General features: G+C 49.8%; 1 protein-coding gene across 3 annotated transcripts in view; it reads left to right on the top strand.

Annotated features, from left to right (window-relative positions):
- Positions 1-3,384: 3,384 nt before the first annotated feature.
- Positions 3,385-21,286, top strand: part of RANGAP1 (Ran GTPase activating protein 1) — a 40,901-nt gene continuing 22,999 nt past the window's right edge. Inside the window, exons 1-4 of one of the 3 annotated variants that reach the window (XM_017870284.1) lie at positions 3,385-4,414; positions 9,303-9,452; positions 15,979-16,106; positions 19,979-20,038. In XM_017870284.1, the coding sequence (XP_017725773.1) occupies positions 9,341-9,452; positions 15,979-16,106; positions 19,979-20,038 (300 nt within the window). In that variant the 5' untranslated portion in view covers positions 3,385-4,414; positions 9,303-9,340. Of the gene's footprint in view, positions 4,856-8,734; positions 8,936-9,302; positions 9,453-15,978; positions 16,107-19,978; positions 20,039-21,286 lie in introns of those variants that run through there. The other 2 variants (XM_017870282.1, XM_017870283.1) reach the window with 2 other exon arrangements.

Here is a 21,286-nt window from a genome sequence, read left to right as displayed (position 1 = left end):
TCTCAAAAAACATAATAATAATAATAAATAAAAAATAATAATAATAATAGAAAAGGACCCTAGAGACCTGGCTTCTATTCTCTTCCTCTCTCTCTCTCTCCTTTTTTCTTTGAGACAGGGTCTTTTTCTGTCATTCAGGCTGGAGTGCAGTGGCCTGACCATGGCTCATTGCAACCAACCTCCACCTTCTGGGCTCAAGGATCCTCCTGCATCAGCCTCCCTAGTAGCTGGGACTCCAAGTATGTACCACCATGCCTGGCTAATTGTTTTTAACAGAGACAGGGTCTCACTATGTTGCCCAGGCTGGTCTCAAATCCTGGGCTCTAGCACTCTTCCTGCCTTGGCCTCCCAAAGTGCTTGCATTACAGCTGGTTGTGAGTCACCGTGCCCAGCCTTGTCTCATGTGTAAGTCAAACTGTAACTTGGGTCTGAATTCTTCACTTGTTGAAATAAGGAACAAGATAGCTTTGGATGACACCATCCATTTGTCAAAGGCTATGGTTACACTTCTTGGGCCAGGCAGACTAGCTCTCAGGTGATAACTTGAAAGAGAAAGCTGGGGCCGGGCGCGGTGGCTCACGCCTGTAATCCCGGCACTTTGGGAGGCCGAGATGGGCGGATCACGAGGTCAGGAGATCAAGACCATCCTGACTAACACGGTGAAACCCTGTCTCTACTAAAATACAAAATTAGCCGGGCGTGGTGGCGGGTGCCTGTAGTCCCAGCTACACGGGAGGCTGAGGCAGGAGAATGGCGGGAACCCGGGAGGGCGGGGTTTGAGTGAGGGTTTTGCTTTGAAACAGTGGTTTTTTTTTTTTTTTTTATTTTGAGGCAGAACTTTGCTCTTGTTGCCTAGGCTGGAGTGCAATGGCGTGATCTTGACTCACTGCAACCTCCGCCTCTCAAGTTGAAGAGATTCTCCTGCCCCAGCCTCCCGAGTAGCTGGGATTACAGGTGTCCGCCACCATGCCCAGCTAATTTTTTGTATTTTTAGTAGAGACGGGGTTTCACCATGTTGGCCAGGCTGGTCTCGAACTCCTGACCTCAGATGATCCACCCACCTTGGCCTCCCAAAGTGCTGGGATTACAGGTATGAGCCACCGTGCCCAGCCAGAAACAGTGATGATTCTTGATTCTCCTGACTTGCTGGGTACCCTTGGGCAAACCCCCTGTTCCTTTTCAAACCCCAGTCTCCCCATTTGTAAAGAGGTTTAAGATAGAATCAGGAGGCCGGGCACGGTGGCTCACGCCTGTAATCCCAGCACTTTGGAAGGCCGAGTAGGCGGATCACCAGGTCAGGAGTTTGAGACCATTCTGGCCAATATGGTGAAACCCCGTCTCTACTAAAAGTACAAAAATTAGCTGGGCGTGGTGGCGTGTACCTGTAGTCCCAGCTACTCTGGAGGCTGAGGCAGGAGAATCGCGTGAACCTGGGAGGCGGAGGTTGCAGTGAGCTGAGATCGCACAACTGCACTCCAGCCTGAGCAACAGAGCGAGACTCCATCTCAAAAAAAAAAAAAAAAAAAAAAAAAAAAAAAAAAAAAAAAAAAAAATCAGGATACAGGAGTGACATAATCCAGATTGCTAGGGGGTGCTGTCAGGCTGAGTTTGTGATTTTTAGCTTCGAATGTGAACACCTTCAGGCAGAACATCCACTCTCCAACTCCCCATGAATCCCCCCAAGCCCCACCAAGCCGCGCCAAGCCCCATGACTTCCTGTTACCTCCTAGGCCTTGAAGGCCACTGAATTTCCGGTGTCTAAGAATTCCCTTCCAGTTCCAAAAATCCCAAGACCCATCAGCTAAGATGTTCCCCTGCCCACCTTCCTCTTCCCTTTGGGAGGTCTCTGTGCGCAGACTAAGGAAAGTCTCAAGAAGTAAATTTGGAAAAGGGAGCCTGCAGATCACCCCAAGGAAAATCCAGACTGATTTGATCAGTCCTAGCTGGAAGCAGCACAGGAATAGCATGAGGCCTGTGACTCATTTTAAGCAAACATCCGGTAATCTGACTAGTATCTGGTTCAAATGGGGAAACCTCAAGCACCTATGACAGGCCTGGCCCAGAGAAGATGCTGCCCAGATGGATACAGCGCCTCCTCCCCAGACCCTCCCAGGCCAAGAACAGTGTTAACTCTGTCCAAGAGCCCCAGAGCCCCAGGCCAATTGCTGTGGTGCTTTGCATCTTGCTGTGGGCACCTGCCGGAGGGAAAGACTCATGAAGTAGCATTTGACATGGGCCTTGTAGGAGAGGGAAGGTGGAAAGAGGATCCACATCTCAGGAACTTTGAGAAATGGGAGAGTTACCCTCTGTCTAGAGCTTCAGTTTTCTCATCTCTGAGCTGGGAAGGGTGGTAATGATGCCCACTTCCCTTTTGGTGGTGAAGATTAAATGAGCTGTGTGTAAAAGGATATGGCATGATCTGTTTATTCATTTATGTATTTTGAGACGGAGTCTTGCTCTGTTGCCCAGGCTGGAGTGCAATGGCACGATCTTGGCTCACTGCAACCTCTGCCTCCTAGGTTCAAGCAATTCTCCTGCCTCAGCCTCCTGAGTAGCTGGGATTCCAGGCATGTGTCACCATGCCTGGCTAATTTTGAATTTTTAGTAGAGGCGGGTTTCTCCATGTCGGTCAGGATGGTCTCAAACTCCTGACCTCAGGTTATCCGCCCGCCTCTGCCTCCCAAAGTGCTGAGATTACAGGCATGAGCCACCGCGCCCAGCCTGCATGATCTGTTTAACTTTTTTTTTTTTTTTTTAAGTTTTTGAGACAAGGTCTTGCTCTGTCGCCAGGGCTGAAATGCAGTGGTGCGATCATGGCTCACTGCAGCCTCAAGCTCCCAGGCTCGAGATCCTCCTGCCTCAGTCCCTTAGCTGAGACTACAGGCATGCACCATCATGTCCAACTCATTTTTGTATTTTTTGTCGAGACAGGGTTTGACCATGTTGCCCAGGCTGGTCTCCAACTCTCTCGCCTATAATCCCAATACTTTGGGAGGCCGAGATGGGCAACAAGAGTGAAACTCCGTCTCAAAAAAAAAAAAAAAAAAAACGCTGTTTGTGTTTTATGCTTAAATTCAAACCTGCAGAAAAGTTGCAAAAAGGTTCAAAGAACTCCCATATCCTTCAACTAGATTAACTAACATTTTGCCACATTTGTGTCTCTGCTTTCTCTATGTATATGTGTATTTCTTAACCATAAAGGTTGCTGACATCATGTCCTTTATGTCCCTAATTATTTCAGCATTTTTCCCCAAGAACAAGGGCAGTCTCTTACATAACCCCGTACCATAATCAAAATTAATAAATTCAACATTGATACAATACTATTATCTAATATACAATCAAATTTTGCTGTTTCAGTATTGTCCTTTATAGCAATCCCCACCCAGGATCCGATCCAGGACGATGTATTGCATTCAGTTGTCTTTTTCGTTTCCTGTAATCGGCAACAGTTTCTCAGTTTTTCTTTGTCTAACATTATACAAACATTTCGGGAAGGGTACAGATCAGTTATTCTGTACCGTGTCCCTCAGCTTGGGTTTCTCGTGATTAGACTAAGGTTGTAGACCGGACGGTGACGCCGTGTTTTTCTCAGTGCATCACACAGAAAGCGTGCGATGAATGTCAGCTTGTCCTGCTGTTGATGTTAACGTGGCCGTTCAAGCGGTGTCTGCAGTTTCTCTACGATAGTTACTATTTCCCCTTTTTAATTATCAGGTAATTTGTGCATATTTATGTGGAAGCCTTCGAATGCCCTTTCAGTTTCATGGGACGGAAAAGAACACTTTCTTTCGGCAAATGGATACCTGTGTCTTGCGGAAGAGACCCAGCAGCCAGCAGTACATGTGTCAACAAAGTTACGCGAACAAAACCTTTCCGGAAGAGCTGAGGGACCTGGGTGCAACGCATTCCGGGAATTGTAGTCTCTGGGTGCTCCCGGCTGAACACCGCCCTGCGGTCTCTGCGAGAAAGAGCCAGAAGCCGCCAGGGGAGGGGGAAGAGGAGGGCGGCGGGGGACGCCTTGCGCGCGGTGCGCCATGGGACGGGTAGTTCACGGCGCGCGCCCCGTCGCGCCCCCAGCTGGGGAACGGGACTACCCTACCCGAGAGGCCGCGCGTGCGGGGCGAGGGCAAGCCGGCCTGGGCCTCGAACAAATCAAATCGAAGCAAAGAAACTGCCGGCTTTCAAAATCCTCCTCCTCCGCCATCATCCGCCGCGGTGCGGAGAGCAGGTGGTGCTGGAAGCGCGTGAGGCCGGGAGCGCGAAAGAGCTGACAGACGAGCCAGCTGGACATCTGGACCGCTGGACCCGGAGGTGGCGACCCCGGCCTGACCCGGACCCTAAATCCGTCCCCGCCCCACCGGGCGGAGGCGCGTGCTCGGTTACCCCCACGCGGCGGCGCCGCCTGTTTACGGTAGAGTCAGGGTCCCTTTCCTTTCACAGTCACCTGCCTGGAAGAGGGGTGCGGGGCGAGGAGGGCGTGGCGCCCCTGTGCGCCTTCTGCCTGCTCCCTCGGCCTTCTTCACTAAGTCTTCGATGGCCTAGCGCCCCGCGGTGGCGGTGGGAGTGGGGTTGTTGGGCGGCGCTGGCTCCTTTCACAAATGGGGAAACCGAGGCTTAAAGGGCGTCTGACTCGCCGGAGCAGCTCAGCCTGCAGCTGCTAGCAGTGGCGTCTCATATTAGCATCGTTGTCAACCGGAGGCGGTGCGAGTCCGCCGGGGATTCCAGATGGGTCTCCCGCGCCGCCCGCCTGTCATTTGCGGCCTGTATTCGCGAGTCGCTCCCGCGGCGCCGCCTCCCAACAGGCCCACGCCAACGGGGGGCCCGGGCTGGCGCCGCTGTCCCTGGAATCGATGTGAGTCACTGATGCATTGCAGGAGCATGCATCTCACCTCAGAAAGTCTCCGACGCTGCTGCGGAGCGGGGAGGGGAGGTTTCTTTATTAACCCTTTGCTTTTGCTCTGGTGCTGACCCTTTGCTGACCTTGGACAAATCAATTCACGTTTCTGTGCTCCAGTTTCTTGGTCTATAAAGTGTGTGTGGAGGAGTGCATCTCTTTGTCTGGCTCTCTCTTGGACTGAGGAATAGGCCCCCTTTCAGCTGAGAAGTTCTGTCCCTATTCTATTTGGAGGCTTCACCACCACCTTTTACCCTCAGATTGTCGCATCTCAGAACTGCAAGAGATGCTGGGGTTTCAGGTTAATTTTTTGTTGGTTTTTCTTTAACTTTTTTTTTAATCTTTTTAGAGACAGGATCTCCCTCTGTCACCCAGGCTTGAGTGTAGTGGAACAGTCACCGCTGAACTGCAGCCTCGGCTTCCTGGGCTCATGCGATCCTCCCACCTCAACTTCCCAACTCATGGGGACTACAGGTGCCATCACACCTGGCTAATTTTTAAATTTTTCTTTGGGGACAGGGTCTCATTCTGTTGCCCAGACTTGTCTCGAACTCCAGGTCTAAAGTGATCTTCCCGCCTAGCCTCCCAAAGTGTTGTAATTACAGGTGTGAGCCACTGCACTGCGCTGGTTTCTCGTTAATTTTTTTTTTTGAAACAGGGTCTCCAGAAGTGCAGTAGCAAGCTCTCAGCACACTACAGCCTCCACCTCCAGGGCTCAAGTGATCCTCCCACCTTACCCCTCAAGTAGCTGGGACTGCAGGCACCCGCCACCACACCCGGCTAGTTTTTGTATTTTTAGTGGAGACCGTTTCAGCACATACCCAGGCTGGTTTCTAACTCCTGGGCTCAGTCGATCCGCCCACCTCAGCCTCTGGAAATGCTGGGATTACAAGAGTGAGCCATTGCACCCGACTCTGGTTAATTCTTTTTTTTTGAGACGGAGTTTCACTCTTGTTGCTCAGGCTAGAGTGCAATGCCACGATCTCGGCTTGCCCCAACATCTGCCTCCCGGGTTCAAGTGATTCTCCTGCCTCAGCCTCCTGAGTAGCTGGGATTACAGGCATGTGCCACCACGCCCAGTTAATTTTGTATTTTTGGTGGAGACGGGGTTTCACCATGTTGGACAGGCTGGTCTCGAACTCCCGACCTCAGGTGATCTGCCCGTCTCAGCCTCCCAAAATGCTGGGATTATAGGCGTGAGCCACCGCACCTGGCTTGGTTAATTTTTATGCAGTTTCAACTGGTCATTTCTTGAGCACCTTCTGAATGCCAGGCTCTGTGTGGCAAGTAGAGTGATTCTGTCAAAACATAGGTCAAATGACATCTGTCTCTGCTAGAAACTTCAGTGACTTTCCTTGTCACTTACAGCGAAAGCCACTGTTCTTCAAATGGCCTTTATGACTTGGGCCCCTTGTTAACTCTCTCGTCTCTTAACTCCTTTTTTTCCTCTCTCTCTCTGCTTCAGCCCCACTGGCCCTATTGCAGTTCCTCCAACCCTCTGCCCGTACAAGAGCCATTGAATTTGCTGTTCCCTTTGCAGGAATCGTGTTCCCCCAGATGTGTGCATGGTCCAATCCCTGACATCTTTATTTAACTATTTCCTAATAATGGCTTTTTGTTGTTGTTGTTTGTTTGTTTGTTTGTTTTGAGACAGAGTCTTGCTCTGTCGCCCAGGCTGGAGTGCAATGGCGCGATCTTGGCTCACTGCAACCTCTGCCTCCTGGGTTCAAGCAATTCTCCTGCCTCAACCTCCTGAGTAACTGGGACTACAGGGACACATCACCACGCCCAGATAATTTTTGCATTTTTAGTGGAGACGGGGTTTCACCACGTTGGCCTGGCTGGTCTCGAACTCCTGACCTTGTGATCCACCTGCCTTGGTCTCCCAAAGTGCTGGGATTACAGCCATGAGCCACCACTCCCATTTTTTTTAATCACATACTAAATGTGTCATTTAGCACACATGCTTCAAGAGGTCAAGATTTATGTTTCCTTTGCTGCTATACTCCTGTTACCTGAAACAATATCCAGCACACAGTAATACTCAAATGTTTTGTTGAATAAATGAGTGGCCGGGCGCGGTGGCTCAAGCCTGTAATCCCAGCACTTTGGGAGGCCGAGACGGGCGGATCACAAGGTCAGGAGATCGAGACCACCCTGGCTAATACGGTGAAACCCCGTCTCTACTAAAGAATACAAAAAAAAACTAGCCAGGCGACGAGGCGGGCGCCTGTAGTCCCAGCTACTTGGGAGGCGGAGGCAGGAGAATGGTGTAAACTCGGGAGGCGGAGCTTGCAGTGAGCTGAGATCCGGCCACCGCACTCCAGCCTGGGTGACAGAGCCAGACTCCGTCTAAAAAAAAAAAAAAAAAAAAAAAAGAATAAATGAGTGGACACCTTACCCAGAATAATAATTCATGCTTATTGATAAAGACATAGACAAACCAGGGTGATAAGTTTGAACCCAGAGGAAGCCTAGGGGTGGCAGGATTCAGGGTGTCACATCTGTATCTGAGAATGAGGAGGCTGTAGGAGGAGGCCTTTTGGATAGCACCCCCTAGTTCTGCCCCTCATATCTGCTTCCTTGGGCTGTCCTGATTACTTGCTGTTTCTCCTCTTTTTTTGGAGCATCTCACAGATGCATTTATTCATACCACAAAGTAAACACTATACAAATATGTAGTGATGTTCCACGTTCCTGTCTAATATAGCTGGCTTCAATTGACAGGCAGTACACATGAGACGTTTAATCTCACATGTACTCCAAGTAAAGCTGGAGTACCATGAGCAGGCGCAGGAGTTCTCAAAGGTTTACTTGTTGTTTTAAAAATTCTCATTTATTGGCTGGGCACGGTGGCTCACGCCTGTAATCCCAGCACTTTGGGAGGCCGAGGTGGGTGGATCACGAGGTCAGGAGATCGAGACCATCCTGGCTAACATGGTGAAACCTCGTCTCTACTAAAAATACAAAAAAATTAGCTGGACATGGTAGCGGGTGCCTGTAATCCCAGCTACTCAGGAGGCTGATTCAGGAGAATGGAATGAACCCAGGAGATGGAGCTTGCAGTGAGCCGAGATTGTGCCACTGTGCTCCAGCCTGGGTGGCTGAGTGAGACTCCGTCTCAAAAAAAAAAAAAAAAAAATTCTTTAATTTATTTAGTTACTTTTAGAGATAGAGTCTCCCGCTGTTACCCAGGCTGGAGTGCAGTGGCACAGTCATAGCTTACTGTAGCTTTGAACTCCTGGGCTCAAGTGATCCTCCTGCCTCAGCCTCTCCAGTAGATGAGACTGACTACAGGCACGTGCCACCACATCCAGCTAATTTTTATTTTTATTTTATTTTTTTGAGACGGGGTTTTACTCTGTCACCCAGGCTAGAGTGCAGTGGTGAGATCATGGCTCACTGTGGCCTCTGTCTCCTGGGCTCAAGCAATCCTTCCACCTCAGCCTCCCCAGTAGCTGGGATTACAGGTGCACACCACCATCCCCCGCTAATTTTATTTATTTATTTATTTATTTATTTATTTATTTATTTATTTATTTTAATGGAGATGGAATTTTGCCATGTTACCCAGCTTCAGCTGCGGGGCTCAAGCGATCTTCCCACCACAGCTTCCCAATGTGCTGGGATTACAGGTGTGAGCCACTGCACCTGGCCAGCTTTACTTCTTTTACCAGCACTCCTGACTATAAACAGTGAGGCTCATCAACCCCATTTCCAACCAAATCCCCTGGTAAACTTGGGTATAGTAGGGCTTCATGGGTGGCTGCCCTGTCCCTGTCCTATTATGATGGTAGCTGTTGTGATGTGGCAATCTCTGACCTAGAAAACCCTGAGAGGCCACCGTGGCCTGCCTAGTCTCCCGGCCAGGATTGAAACCAGACGTGCAGTGGGGCTGACCCCGGTGCTCCACCCCAGAGTCATGCCAGCGTGGTTGTGGGGCATTCTCTGGGATGGATGATCTGGATCCCATAGCCATCTGTGTCCTGTTTGAGGAATGTGACCCTCAAGCAGCTAGGAGCCAAGATGCTCAAGCAGGTGTGTGCTTGGGCCAGACTCTGCAGCCTTTGGTTTGGGACTTGACTGCCATTCACTGAAGGGGTCCAGGAAATGGGCAGCTCACATGGCGTTGCTGGGCATCCCAGCTGCGGCAGTTTGGCAGAGGAGGACTTGTAATGAGATGGTAGCTCCTTATAGGCTAAAACATGATTTTTCTGTTCTCTTACTACCTCCTGCACCTTCTGGAACTGTTCGTTCTCTGATGCTGTTTTCCTTTCTTCCAGTGGTTTAGCTCTAGGGTCTCCATAGCAGGGGAGGTAGGGTCAGACTCCTGAGATGGCTGATGTCCTACCCTGCCCCCCAACCAGGGGCCCCAGGAGACTCCTTTTTCTTATTGCCTCTTCAGTCTGCAGATCTCCAGGGGAGCCCACCAGCGTAGTCAGCATGGCCTCGGAAGACATTGCCAAGTTGGCAGAGACACTGGCCAAGACTCAGGTGGCCGGGGGACAGCTGAGTTTCAAGGGCAAGAGCCTCAAACTCAACACTGCAGAAGATGGTGAGTTTCTGGAAGTTGCGCACTGCTGTGTCCAGGGGAGGAAAGGGAGTGTACTGAACTCTTACTGGTTGTCAGGCTCTTTCTGCTACATTGTCTCCATTATTTGTCCCAGCAACTCTGTGAGGTGTCATTGGACCCCTTCTAACAATGAGGCTCAGAGATCATTTGCCCATGAGCAAGCTCCCCTGTGCTTTGCCTGTTTGCAGTGGGCATCCCTTTGTGCCCTGCCCTTTCTTTCTCAGGAGGGGATGGTAGGTAATGAGGGGCCACAGTTAGTGCCAGTCCCAAGATACAGCCTCTGACTCTGACTTCACATCTGGTGTTCTCCCACCCCTGCCCTTTACTCCCATGATCTCAGGCAGGCCTGGGAATAGGTGCAGCTTTCCCCAGAGCTGAGGCTGTGCTGGAGCTGCATTAAGACAACCTGGGCCCTCTTGGGAGATGCTGGTTCATGCAGCCAGATGTACCTGGGAGAGGGATGGCTGTCTGTGTGTATACAGGTACTGTAACCACAGAAAACTAGGAACCAGAGCGCAGACCCTATCTTTTCATCCCTTGTCAAGGCTTGGCTGCCACTGACCAACCCTGAATCCCCTGGCACCAGCAAATGAAGGCACCTGTGACAAGTGAGGCCTCCTGGGATTCTGGCCCAACCAGGGGAACTGGTTTGGACATGCCTGGTTGTCATGTTGTGTAGGCAGCCTTGTTCTCCTCCCCAGGTCAGAGGCTGCTTGAGTCCTTGGATAGCTGGGAGCGTGGTGATGCATGTTCCTAACATCTCCATAAGGCCTTAACATTTATAAACTTCCTCCCTGTGCGTTTATCACTTTTATTTATTTATTTATTTTTTGAGACGGAGTCTGGCTCTGTCACCCAGTTAGAGTGCAGTGGCGCGATCTCGGCTCACTGCAAGCCTCTGCCGTCCCGGGTTCAAGCGATTCTCCTGCCTCAGTCTCCTGAGTAGCTGGGATTACAGGCATGTGCCACCATACCTGGTTAATTTTTGTATTTTTAGTAGAGACAGGGTTTTTCCATATTGGTCAGGATGCTCTTGAACTCCTGACCTCAGGTGATCTGCCTGCCTTGGCCTCCCAAAGTGTTAGGATTACAGGCGTGAGCCACTGTACCTGGCTTTTTTTTTTTTTTTTTTATATGAGTCTCGCTCTGTCACCCAGGCTGGAGTGTAGTGGTACGATCTTGGCTTATTGCAACCTCTGTCTCCCAGGTTCAAGCGATTCTCCTGCCTCAGCCTCCCAAGTAACTGGGACTACAGGCACGCACCATCACGCCCGGCAAATTTTTTTTTTTTTTTTTGAGACATAGTCTTGCTCTGTTGCCCAGGCTGGAGTGTAGTGGTGCGATCTCAGCTCACTTTAACCTCTGCTTCTTGGGTTCAAGCAATTCTCATGCCTCAGCCTCCCAGGCAGGTAGCTGGGACTACAGGTGTGTACCACCATGTCCAGCTAATTTTCTTTTTTTGTGTTTTAGTAGAGATGGGGTTTTACCATGTTGGACAGGCTGGTCTTGAACTCCTGACCTCAGGTGATTCACCCACCTCAGCCCCCAAAGTGCTGGGATTATAGGCATGAGCCACTGTGCCTGGCCTTCAGCCTAGTTTTGTATTTTTTTTTTTCTTTTTTTTTTTTTGAGACAGAGTCTTGCTTTGTCACCCAGGCTGGAGTGCAGTGGCGCGATCTCAGCTCACTACAAACTATGCCTCCCAGGTTCACACCTTTCTCCTGCCTCAGCCTCCTGAGTACAGGCGCCCACCACCACGCCCAGCTAATTTTTTTGTATTTTTAGTAGGGATGGGGTTTACACCGTGTTAGCGAAGATGGTCTTGATCTCCTGACCTCATGATCTGCCCACGTCGGCCTCCCAAAATGCTGGGATTATAGGCATGAGCCACCATGCCCGGCCCCTATTTTGTGTTCTTTTTTTTTTATCTTTTTGAGACAGTCTCGCTCTCTTACCCAGGCTGGAGTGTAGTGGCGCTATCTCAGCTCACTGCAAGCTCCGCCTCCGACTTCACACCATTCTCCTGCCTCAGCCTTCCGAATAGCTGGGACTACAGGCACCCACGACCACGCCCGGCTAATTTTTTGTATTTTTAGTAGAGACGGGGTTTTACCGTGTTAGCCAGGACGGTCTCGATCTCCTGACCTCGTGGTCCTCCCGCCTCGGCCTCCCAAAGTGCTGGGATTACAGGCGTGAGCCACCGCGCCTGGCCTATTTTTGTATTTTTAATAGAGACTGGGTTTTGTCATGTTGGCCAGACTGGTCTCAAATTCTTGACTTCAGGTGATCCACCCACTTTGACCTTGTTTATCACTTTTGATGCTTGCATCACCCTTGTGGGAGATAGATAGGAATGTTGCTGTTTTATAAATGAGAAAAAAGGATTTAGGAAACTTAAGTAACTTGGCCAAGGTCATACATTTGATAAATAGCAGAGCTAGGACTTTCACAGAGGTCCAGTGAAATCCCTATTCCTGTGCTTCTAATTAGACATTGAGCTTCGCTTAGGAAACATGGATTTGATACTAAATGCCATTTATTGAATACTGTGTCAGATAAGGGTATTAAGTGCCAGATAAATAGTATCTCAGTTTATCTTCACAAAATCCCTTGAGATGGATTGTATTTCCATTTTGCAGATTAGAAAACTGAGGTTTAGGGAGGTGGTATGACATGCCTAAGGGCACAGCTTTAATGAGTGGAGCTGGGATTAGAACTCAAGTTTGGGCCAGGTGCAGTGGCTCACGCCTATAATCCCAGCACTTTGGGAGGCCGAGATGGGCAGATCACCTGAGGTCAGGAGTTCCGGACCAGCCTGGCCAACATGGAGAAAGCCTGTCTTTACTAAAAGTACAAAAATTAGCCAGGCGCGGTGGTGGACATCTGTAATCCCAGCTACTCTTGGAAGGCTGAAGCAGGAGAATTGCTTGAACCCGGGAGGTGGAGGTTGTAGTGAGCCGAGATTGGGCCACTGTACTCCAGCCTCGGTGACAGAACGAGACTGTCTTAAAAAAAAAAGAAAACTCGAGTTTGGCTGGCTCTGAAATTCATCCAGTTAACTTCTTTGCTCTCCCAGCACAGGCTGGATGTGGTGTCTCCCATTTTGTAAGTCCCCAGGGGTGCCCAACTTACCCAGTCCCTAAGAAGTAGCAAATCTGGAATAGGAATGATGTACCCAGGTAACTAAGTGAAGGCAAAATGTGAATATACTCTGTGAAAAGGCTCTGGGAAGTAAGGCAGGGAGAGGCCTCACTTTTACCTTAAGAGCACCCAGGAAGTCTTTTCATCCCTTGCCAAGGCTTGGCTGGCACTGACCAACCCTGAATCCCCTGGCATCTGGAAGTGAAGGTACCTGCATCAGAGGCATCCTTGGGTTCTGGCCCAACCAGGGAAACTTGACCCACCTTGGCAACTTCTTAGGGAACCCCTAATAGGTTGTAAGTCCTTTCTCAAGACCTTCTTGACCAGAAGGTCAAGTTCAAACTTTATTTCCCATACCCATCTCTGTCTCTCCCTCCCACATGTCACCCTACTCCATCCTGTACCAGCCAGACTCAGCTTTTTGCTTCATGTAAGTTGGTTTTGTTCAGATTATACGATTAATGCAGGTTTATTATAGAATACAGAAACATTCAAAGAACAGGGAAAAAAACATATTCTCACTTTCATATAACCCCAGGGATATAACAACTGTTAATTTCAGGACATTTTATTTCTAGCGCATAGTCTTTTTTTTGTCATTGAGACGCTCTCGCTCTGTAGCCCAGGCTGAAGTGCAGTGACAAGATCTCGCTCACTGCTACCTCCACCTCCTGGGTCCCGGTTCAAGCAATTGTGCCTCAGCCTCCCGAGCAGCTGGGATTACAGGCATGCGCCACCATGCCCAGCTAATTTTTCTATTTTTAGTAGAGACGGGGTTTCATCATGTTGGCCAGGCTGGTCTTGAACTCCTAACCTCATGATCTGCCTACCTTGGCCTCCCAAAGTGCTGGGATTACAGGCGTGAGCCACTGCGCCCAGCCTAGTCTTTTTTTTTTTTTTTTTCCCTGTACATAGCTGAGTTCATTTTATTTTGTTTGTTTTTGAAACGGAGTTTTGCTGCTGCCCAGGCTTTAGCGCAATGTCTTGATCTCGGCTCACTGCAACCTCCGCCTCCCAGGTTCAAGCAGTTCTCCTGTCTCAGCCTCCCCAGTAGCTGGGATTACAGGCACATGGCAGCATGCTCGGCTGATTTTTGTAGTTTTAGTCAGAGACAGGATTTCATCGTATTGGACAGGGTGGTCTCAAACTCTTGACCTCAGGTGATCTGCCTGCCTCGGCCTCCCAAAGTGCTGGGATTACAGGTGTAAGCCACCACACCCGACCCATTTTGTTTTTAATTGGGATTATAGATCTTTGAAAGTTGTTGTATAACCTGATATATTGAGAACATTTTACTCCAAGTAGTGGAAAAACACACAATCACCCATTATCCTACCAGCTAGAGAGAACTGCTGTAACATTTGGTTTCTATGTTTCTGGACCTTGTTTTATGCACATGTGTGCATGTGTATTTATATGTGAATGCATACGTTTTTAAAGAGTGATCAGACCAAATGCTTGAGTAACCTAATTTTTCACTTATTGCTATAACAGTTTTTTCCAAGTCAAAAACACCTGTGTCTTACATAGCAGTGCTGGTGTAACTATTTATATAACGTGCCACAGTGAACCTCTGTCCTCCTCTCTATCTTCCTGTCTGTCTCTTTTTTTTGTTTGTTTTGTTTTGAGAGGGCAATGTCTTGCTCTGTCCCCCTGGCTGGAGTGCTATGGCATGATCATGGCTCACTGCAGCCTCACCTTCTCAGGCTCAGCTGATCCTCTCACCTCAGTCTCCCAACTAGCTGAGACTGCAGGTGCATGCCACCATACCAGGCTTTTTTTTTTTTTTTTTTTCTTGAGACAGAGTCTTGCTCTGTCGCCCAGGTTGGAGTGCAGTGTTGTGATCTCGGCTCACTGCAACCTCTGCCTCCCAGATTCAGGTGATTCTCCTGCCTCAGCCTCCTGAGTAGCTGGGATTACAGGCACGTGCCCTATGCCCAGCTAATTTTGGTATTTTTAGTAAAGATGGGGTTTCACTATGTTCATCAGGCTGGTCTTGAACTCTTGACCTTGTGATCCGCCTGCCTTGGCCTCCCAAAATGCTGGGATTACAGGCATTTACCACCACACCTGACTTTTTTTTTTTTTTTTTTGAGACGGAGCCTTGCTCTGTCTCCCAGGCTGGAGTGCAGTGGCCGGATCTCAGCTCACCGCAAGCTCCGCCCCCCAGGTTTACGCCATTCTCCTGCCTCATCCTCCCTAGTAGCTGGGACTACAGGCGCCCGCCACCTCACCCGGCTAGTTTTTTGTATTTTTTTAGTAGAGATGGGGTTTCACCATGTTAGCCAGGATGGTCTCAATCTCCTGACCTCGTGATCCGCCCGTCTCGGCCTCCCAAAGTGCTGGGATTACAGGCTTGAGCCACCGCGCCTGGCCTTTTTTTTTTTTTTTTTTTTTTAAGATGGAGTCTTGCTCTGTCTCCCAGGCTGAAGGGCAGTGACACGATCTTGGCTCACTGCACCCTCCTCCTCCCAGGTTCAAGACATGCTCCTGCCTCAGCCTCCCAAATAGTTGGGATTACAAACACCCACCAACACGCCCAGCTAATTTTTGTATTTTTAGTAGAGACAGTGTTTCACCATGTNTTTTTTTTTTTTTTTTTTTTTTAAGATGGAGTCTTGCTCTGTCTCCCAGGCTGAAGGGCAGTGACACGATCTTGGCTCACTGCACCCTCCTCCTCCCAGGTTCAAGACATGCTCCTGCCTCAGCCTCCCAAATAGTTGGGATTACAAACACCCACCAACACGCCCAGCTAATTTTTGTATTTTTAGTAGAGACAGTGTTTCACCATGTTGCCCAGGCTGGTCTTAAACTCCTGAGCTCAAGCAATCCACCTGCCTTAGCCTCCCAAAGTACTGGGATTACAGGCGTGAGCCACTGCGCTGGGCCTTCTGTCTTCTCTTGATGGACATTTAGGTGGTTTGGAATGTTTCGTCACAATAAAATAGTACAGTAGTGAGCAAACACCCCCCCACATAAATCATTTAACAATGAAGGCCTTTGTGCCATCGTGCCTGCTGGCTCTCTGGCTTGGGTGCCGTTTCTCTGCTTGACCTGGTACATTGCCCATCTTTGGAGGCTCCACACACACCACCCACTTGGCAGTCTTCTTTGCTGTGAGCCGCCAGTTGCTCTTTTCCCTCGGCTCCCAAGGGTCTCTACATGCCTGATTTTAACACTCATTACAGATAAATCATCTGCATAGCTCTGTACTCTGGACCGTGAGCCTGATTCTCTGTAAGCCAGGGCTCATCACACGGTAGGTGCACCATAAACTGTTGAGTGGCAGGGTGGTTGCCAACCTCTCTCCTACCTTAGCTGTTTGTGATTCCAAAAGCCTAAAGTTCTGCTCTTCCATCCCTGGCAGCTAAAGATGTGATTAAAGAGATTGAAGACTTTGACAGTTTGGAGGCTCTGCGTCTGGAAGGCAACACAGTGGGCGTGGAAGCAGCCAGGGTCATCGCCAAGGCCTTAGAGAAGAAGTCGGAGTTGAAGGTGAGCAGAGTGGGGCGAACAGGCCTAGGCTAGTTTGAACAAGCTTCTGTTCACACTTCCACAACCCCTGCCTGTGTCCAGTCTCTTCCAGGCCCCTGCCTGTGTGGCTGTCCCCCAAGCAGCTCCTCTTCCTCTGGCCTCCCCAGGGCACACAGCATTGGCTAGGGACCCTCTTCCTGTAGTCAGCAGACCCTGAGAGGGTGTTAGGGGTGCAGGAGGATTATTGGAGTGACACCTGTGAAAGCTAAAGTAGGGAGAGCCTTCTGCTCACAATGTAGATATGTCACATATGAGGTTGGAAGGTTGCAGAAATAACCAGCAGGAGCCTCTGACTGTGAGGCTGCTCTGACAGACCCACCCTCTGGGAGTTTCAGAGCAAAGACTGCCCATGAAACGAGTCTCGTGTTGGGCAGAAGTGGCCAGGCCTCAGCTCAAATGCTGCAGCGATAGGAAGGTGCTATAGCTGGAGACTGCCAGCTTCCTACACTCCTCGCAACAGAGGCAAGTTCTCTTTTTTTGATTTTTGAGACGGAGTCTCACTCTTGTCGCCCAGGCTGCAGTTCAGTGGCGCGATCTCGGCTCACTGCAAGCTCCGCCTCCCGGGTTCACGCCATTCTCCTGCCTCAGCCTCCCGAGTAGCTGGGACTACAGGCGCCCGCCACCTCGTCTGGCTAGTTTTTTTGTATTTTTTGGTGGAGACAGGGTTTCACCGTGTCAGCCAGGATGGTCTCGATCTCCTGACCTTGTGATCCGCCCGTCTCGGCCTCCCAAAGTGCTGGGATTACAGGCTTGAGCCACCACACCCGGCCTCATTTCTTTTCTTTACTTATTATTTTTTTAATGATGGGGTCTTGCTCTGTTGCCCAGTCTGATCTTGATCTCCTAGGCTCAAGCAGTCTTCCCACTTTGACATTCCAAAGTGCTGGGATTATAAGCGTGAGCCAATGTGCCCAGCCCAAGCAAGCTCTTAACTGCTTGGCTGTTCACATGGGAGATCATTAGGACCTAAAACCTTATTTCAGAGAGGATACCAGAGTCTGGAGAGGGGGAGCGATGGCTGGAGTCAGCCAAATCAGGATTAGAACCCAGGCGGTGTGCCCTAGAGTCCTGTGCTGACTCTTCAGCTCATCAGAGTTGGGTTTGGGGAGCTTTGTTCAGAGTGACATGCCAGTATCTGTTGCGAGAGACTGTGGCGCTCGGGCTCTGACTGCCTGTTCCTGGCACTATGGACCTGTGTACGGGTGTAACTACTAAATAGATCTGGTGTAGAGCAGCCAGCTGAGGCCCCACGTGTGTTCATGGTCTGCCTTATTGGTGGATATGCGGATTTTTCTGCAAAAACCAACTTCTTTAGTATGTAAGGTGGGAGTGGATCACTTGATCCCAGGAGTTTGAGATAAGCCTGGACAACATAGAGAGATTCCCACCTCTACAAAAGATACAAAAATTAGCTGGGTGTGGTGGTACACACATGTAGTCCCAGCTACTTGAGAGGTTGAGGTGGGAGGATGGCTTGAGCCTGGGAGGTCAAGGCTGCAGTGAGCCGTGTTTGCACGACTATGCTCCGGCCTGGGCGACAGAGTGAGACCCTGTCTCAAAATAAAAAATAAGGGAGGGCTGGGCACAGTGGGTCTCATGCCTGTAATCCTAGCAGTTTGGGAGGCTGAGGCAGGTGGATCACCTGAGGTCAGGAGTTCGACACTAGCGTGGCCAACATGGTGAAACCCCATCTCTACTAAAAAAAAAATACAAAAATTACTCTGGAGATAGAGGCAGGAGAATCACTTGAACTTGGGAGGTGGAGGTTGCAGGGAGCCGAGATCACACCATTGCACTCTTAGCCTGGGCGACAAGAGTAAAACTCTGTCTAAATAAATAAATAAATAAATAGATAAAATAGGCCCGGTGCAGTGGCTCACGCCTGTAATCCCAGCACTTTTGGAGACTGAGGCGGGTGAATCACCTGAGGTCGAGAGTTCAAGACCAGCTTGGCCAATATGGCGAAACCCTAGCTCTACTAAAAATACAAAAAATTAGCCGGGCGTGGTAGCAGGTGCCTGTAATCCTAGCTACTTGGGAGACTGAGGCAGGAGAATCAGTTGAACCCAGGAGGCAGAGGTTGCAGTGAGCCGAGAATGCGCCACTGCACTCCAGCCTGGGCGCGACAGGATGAGACTGTCTCAAAAATAAATAAATAAATAATAAATAAGTAAAATAAGGGTAATTGAGGTATCCATCCCCTTAAATATTTATCTTTATGCTAGGAACATTCAAATTATTCTGTCAGCTTTTTTTTTTTTTTTTTTTTGAGACACTGTCTCCCAGGCTGCTATGCAGTGGTGCATTTTCAGCTCAGCACAACCTCTGCCTCCCGGGTTCCAGCGATTCTCGTGCCTCAGCCTCTTGAGTAGCTGGGACTACAGGTGTGCGCCACCATGCCCGGCTAATTTTTATACTTTTAGTAGAGATGGGGTTTTGGCATGTTGGCCAGGCTACTCTCAAACTCCTGACCTAAGGTGATCTGCTTGTCTCCGCCTCCCGAAGTGCTGGGATTACAGGTGTGAGCCACCGCTCCCGGCATCTTCTAGCTATTTTGAAATGTATAATAGATTAATGTAAACGATAGTTACCCTGTTGACCTATTGAACACTAGGTCTTGTTTCTTCTAACTTTATACTTGTCTCCGTTAATTAACCTTCAGCCTCCCCTCCCTCTAACCTTCCAGGCCTCTGGTAACTACCAATCTACTATCTCCATGAATTGCCTAATACTTTCTTTAAATCATACCAGGAGTGGTGTCACATGCCTGTAATTGTGGGTCTTCTGGAGGCTAAGGTGGGAGGGTCGCTTGAGGCCACTAGGTCAAGGTTACAGTGAGCTATGATTGTGCCACTGCACTCCAGCCTAGGCGACAGAGTGAGAACCCATCTCTTAAAAAAAATGAAAAAACCAGCTAACTTTCATGTAATTTCAAAGCACTTCTATGAATGGAAAGCTGGCATTCCTTATAATAAAGGAAAGAAAATAGTGTTACTGAATTATTGTTGGACGCTGTTGCTGTTTAATGGCTCTGAGCCTGAGGCCTGCTCTCCCTTTATTAAAAAGTCCCCGTCACTATGCTCATTTTTGTATTTTTAGTAGAGATGGGGTTTCACTATATTGGCCAGGTTGGTCTAGAACTCCTGACCTCAAGTGATCTGCCCGCGTTGGCCTCCCAAAGTGCTGCGATTACAGGCGTGAGCCACTGGCCCTCAACGCGGAATTCTGTGTTGTTTACATTCATGTTTCTCTGTCATCCATAACCATGTCACACGTCCACGTGGAGGGTTGTATAAGTCAGGGATTTTCCTGACACCTCTGAGCCCCCAATAACCCTTGGAGGCCTCTTGATTTGAGGACAGGACTCCAGGTCCCACCAACTACAGCCAGAATGGGTCCAGCTTTTCACAAACAAAGCTCAATTAAGTCTTGCGGACTGGGTGCGGTGGCTCACACCTGTAATCCCAGCACTTTTGGAGGCCGAGATGGGCAGATCACCTAAGGTCAGGGGTTTGAGACCAGCCTGACCAAAATGGAGAAATCCCGTCTCTACTAAAAATACAAAAGTTGCCAGGCGTAGTGGCAGATGTCTGTAATCCCAGCTACGCTGGAAACTCAGGCAGGAGAATTACTTGAACCCGGGAGGCGGAGGTTGTGGTCAGCTGAGATCGCACCACTGCACTCCAGCCTGGGCAACAAGAGCGAAACTCCATCTCAAAAAAAAAAAAAAGGAAGTCTTGCGACGTTCGGGTAATTCAAATCCACCAGGATGAGGCTTCACTGTAGGCCTCCAGGGGCCTCTCCCACTAACTCTTGTCTTCTTTCCGCTGCAGCGCTGCCACTGGAGTGACATGTTCACGGGGAGGCTGCGGACTGAGATCCCACCCGCCCTGGTAAGCAAACGAGCTGTTCTTCCCCTCCACACACAGGACCCTCTTTGGCAGTTCCCAGGGCTTTTCTCATACTTTATTCTTTCTGGAGCCTAAGATAAGCCCTGTGGGTGATTGAGCTGCTGGAATGGAAGCCTGGCAAACCCAGCATGTGCCCTGTGTTCTGACAGGAGGGGAGGGTGGGAGCACAGGGACTGACAGGGGAGGAACCCCAAGGGCGGGGACTTCAGGGAGGTGAGAGAGCTGAGACCACACACTCTTGGGTCCTCCTGAGCTGCATGGTTTGGTTCACTGTGGATTTCACCCCAATACGATGCCCCGCCTTTCCCAGCAACCCCTTCCTGCACCTCACAGTCCTGCGCCTTCATGACTTCTCAGCACACAGCCCATGTAGCCATCCCCATCTTACTCTGGCTCCTCCCTTTCTCCACACCACACTCTGCTTGGGTTTGCTGCTGTCATGGGTGGCTTCCCATTTCCTCATTCCCAGGGCTCAGACTGACTTACACTGAGTTCCCAGTCTCTGAGTGCGTGTGTGCGGGTGTGTGGAAGAAAATAGAAAGGGGCAACACAGAAAGGCTTGCCTGGCTGAGGGAAGAGAGCAGGGCTGGCTGTCTCTTCAGGTCGGCAGCCTCTCAGTGTGTCTTCCTGGCACAGGGCTGCACACGGCAGGCCCTGAGGGTGCAGATTTCTGGTCAGTGATGAGTACGTACACCGATGTTACTGAGCCCCTCACCCTGGTTGTGCCCAGCCTCTTTTTATGTTTTATTTTAAAAAAATTTTTTTTTTTTTTTGAGACGGAGTCTCGCTCTGTCACCCAGGCTGGAGTGCAGTGGCCAGATCTCAGCTCACTGCAAACTCCACCTCCCGGGTTCATGCCATTCTCCTGCCTCAGCCTCCCGAGTAGCTGGGACTACAGGCGCCCGCCACCTCACCCGGCTAGTTTTTTGTATTTTTTAGTAGAGACGGGGTTTCACTGTGTTAGCCAGGATGGTCTTGATCTCTTGACCTCGTGAACCGCCCGTCTCGGCCTCCCAAAGTGCTGGGATTACAGGCTTGAGCCACCGCGCCTGGCCCCTATTTTTAAAATTTTATTTTATTTTATTTTATTTTTGAGACGGAGTCTCACTGTCACCCAGGCTGGAGTGCAGTGGTGTGATCTCAGCTTACTGCAAGCTCCGCCTCCCAGGTTCACACCATTCTCCTGCCTCAGCCTCCCGAGTAGCTGGGACTACAGGCACCCGCCACCAC

This window comes from Rhinopithecus bieti, unplaced genomic scaffold, assembly GCF_001698545.2.
Source record: "Rhinopithecus bieti isolate Rb0 unplaced genomic scaffold, ASM169854v2 scaffold_4967, whole genome shotgun sequence".
In the NCBI taxonomy this organism is placed as follows: domain Eukaryota; kingdom Metazoa; phylum Chordata; class Mammalia; order Primates; family Cercopithecidae; genus Rhinopithecus; species Rhinopithecus bieti.
The sequence above is the reverse complement of the archived record's forward strand: the minus strand, read 5'-3'. Positions and strand labels throughout refer to the sequence as shown.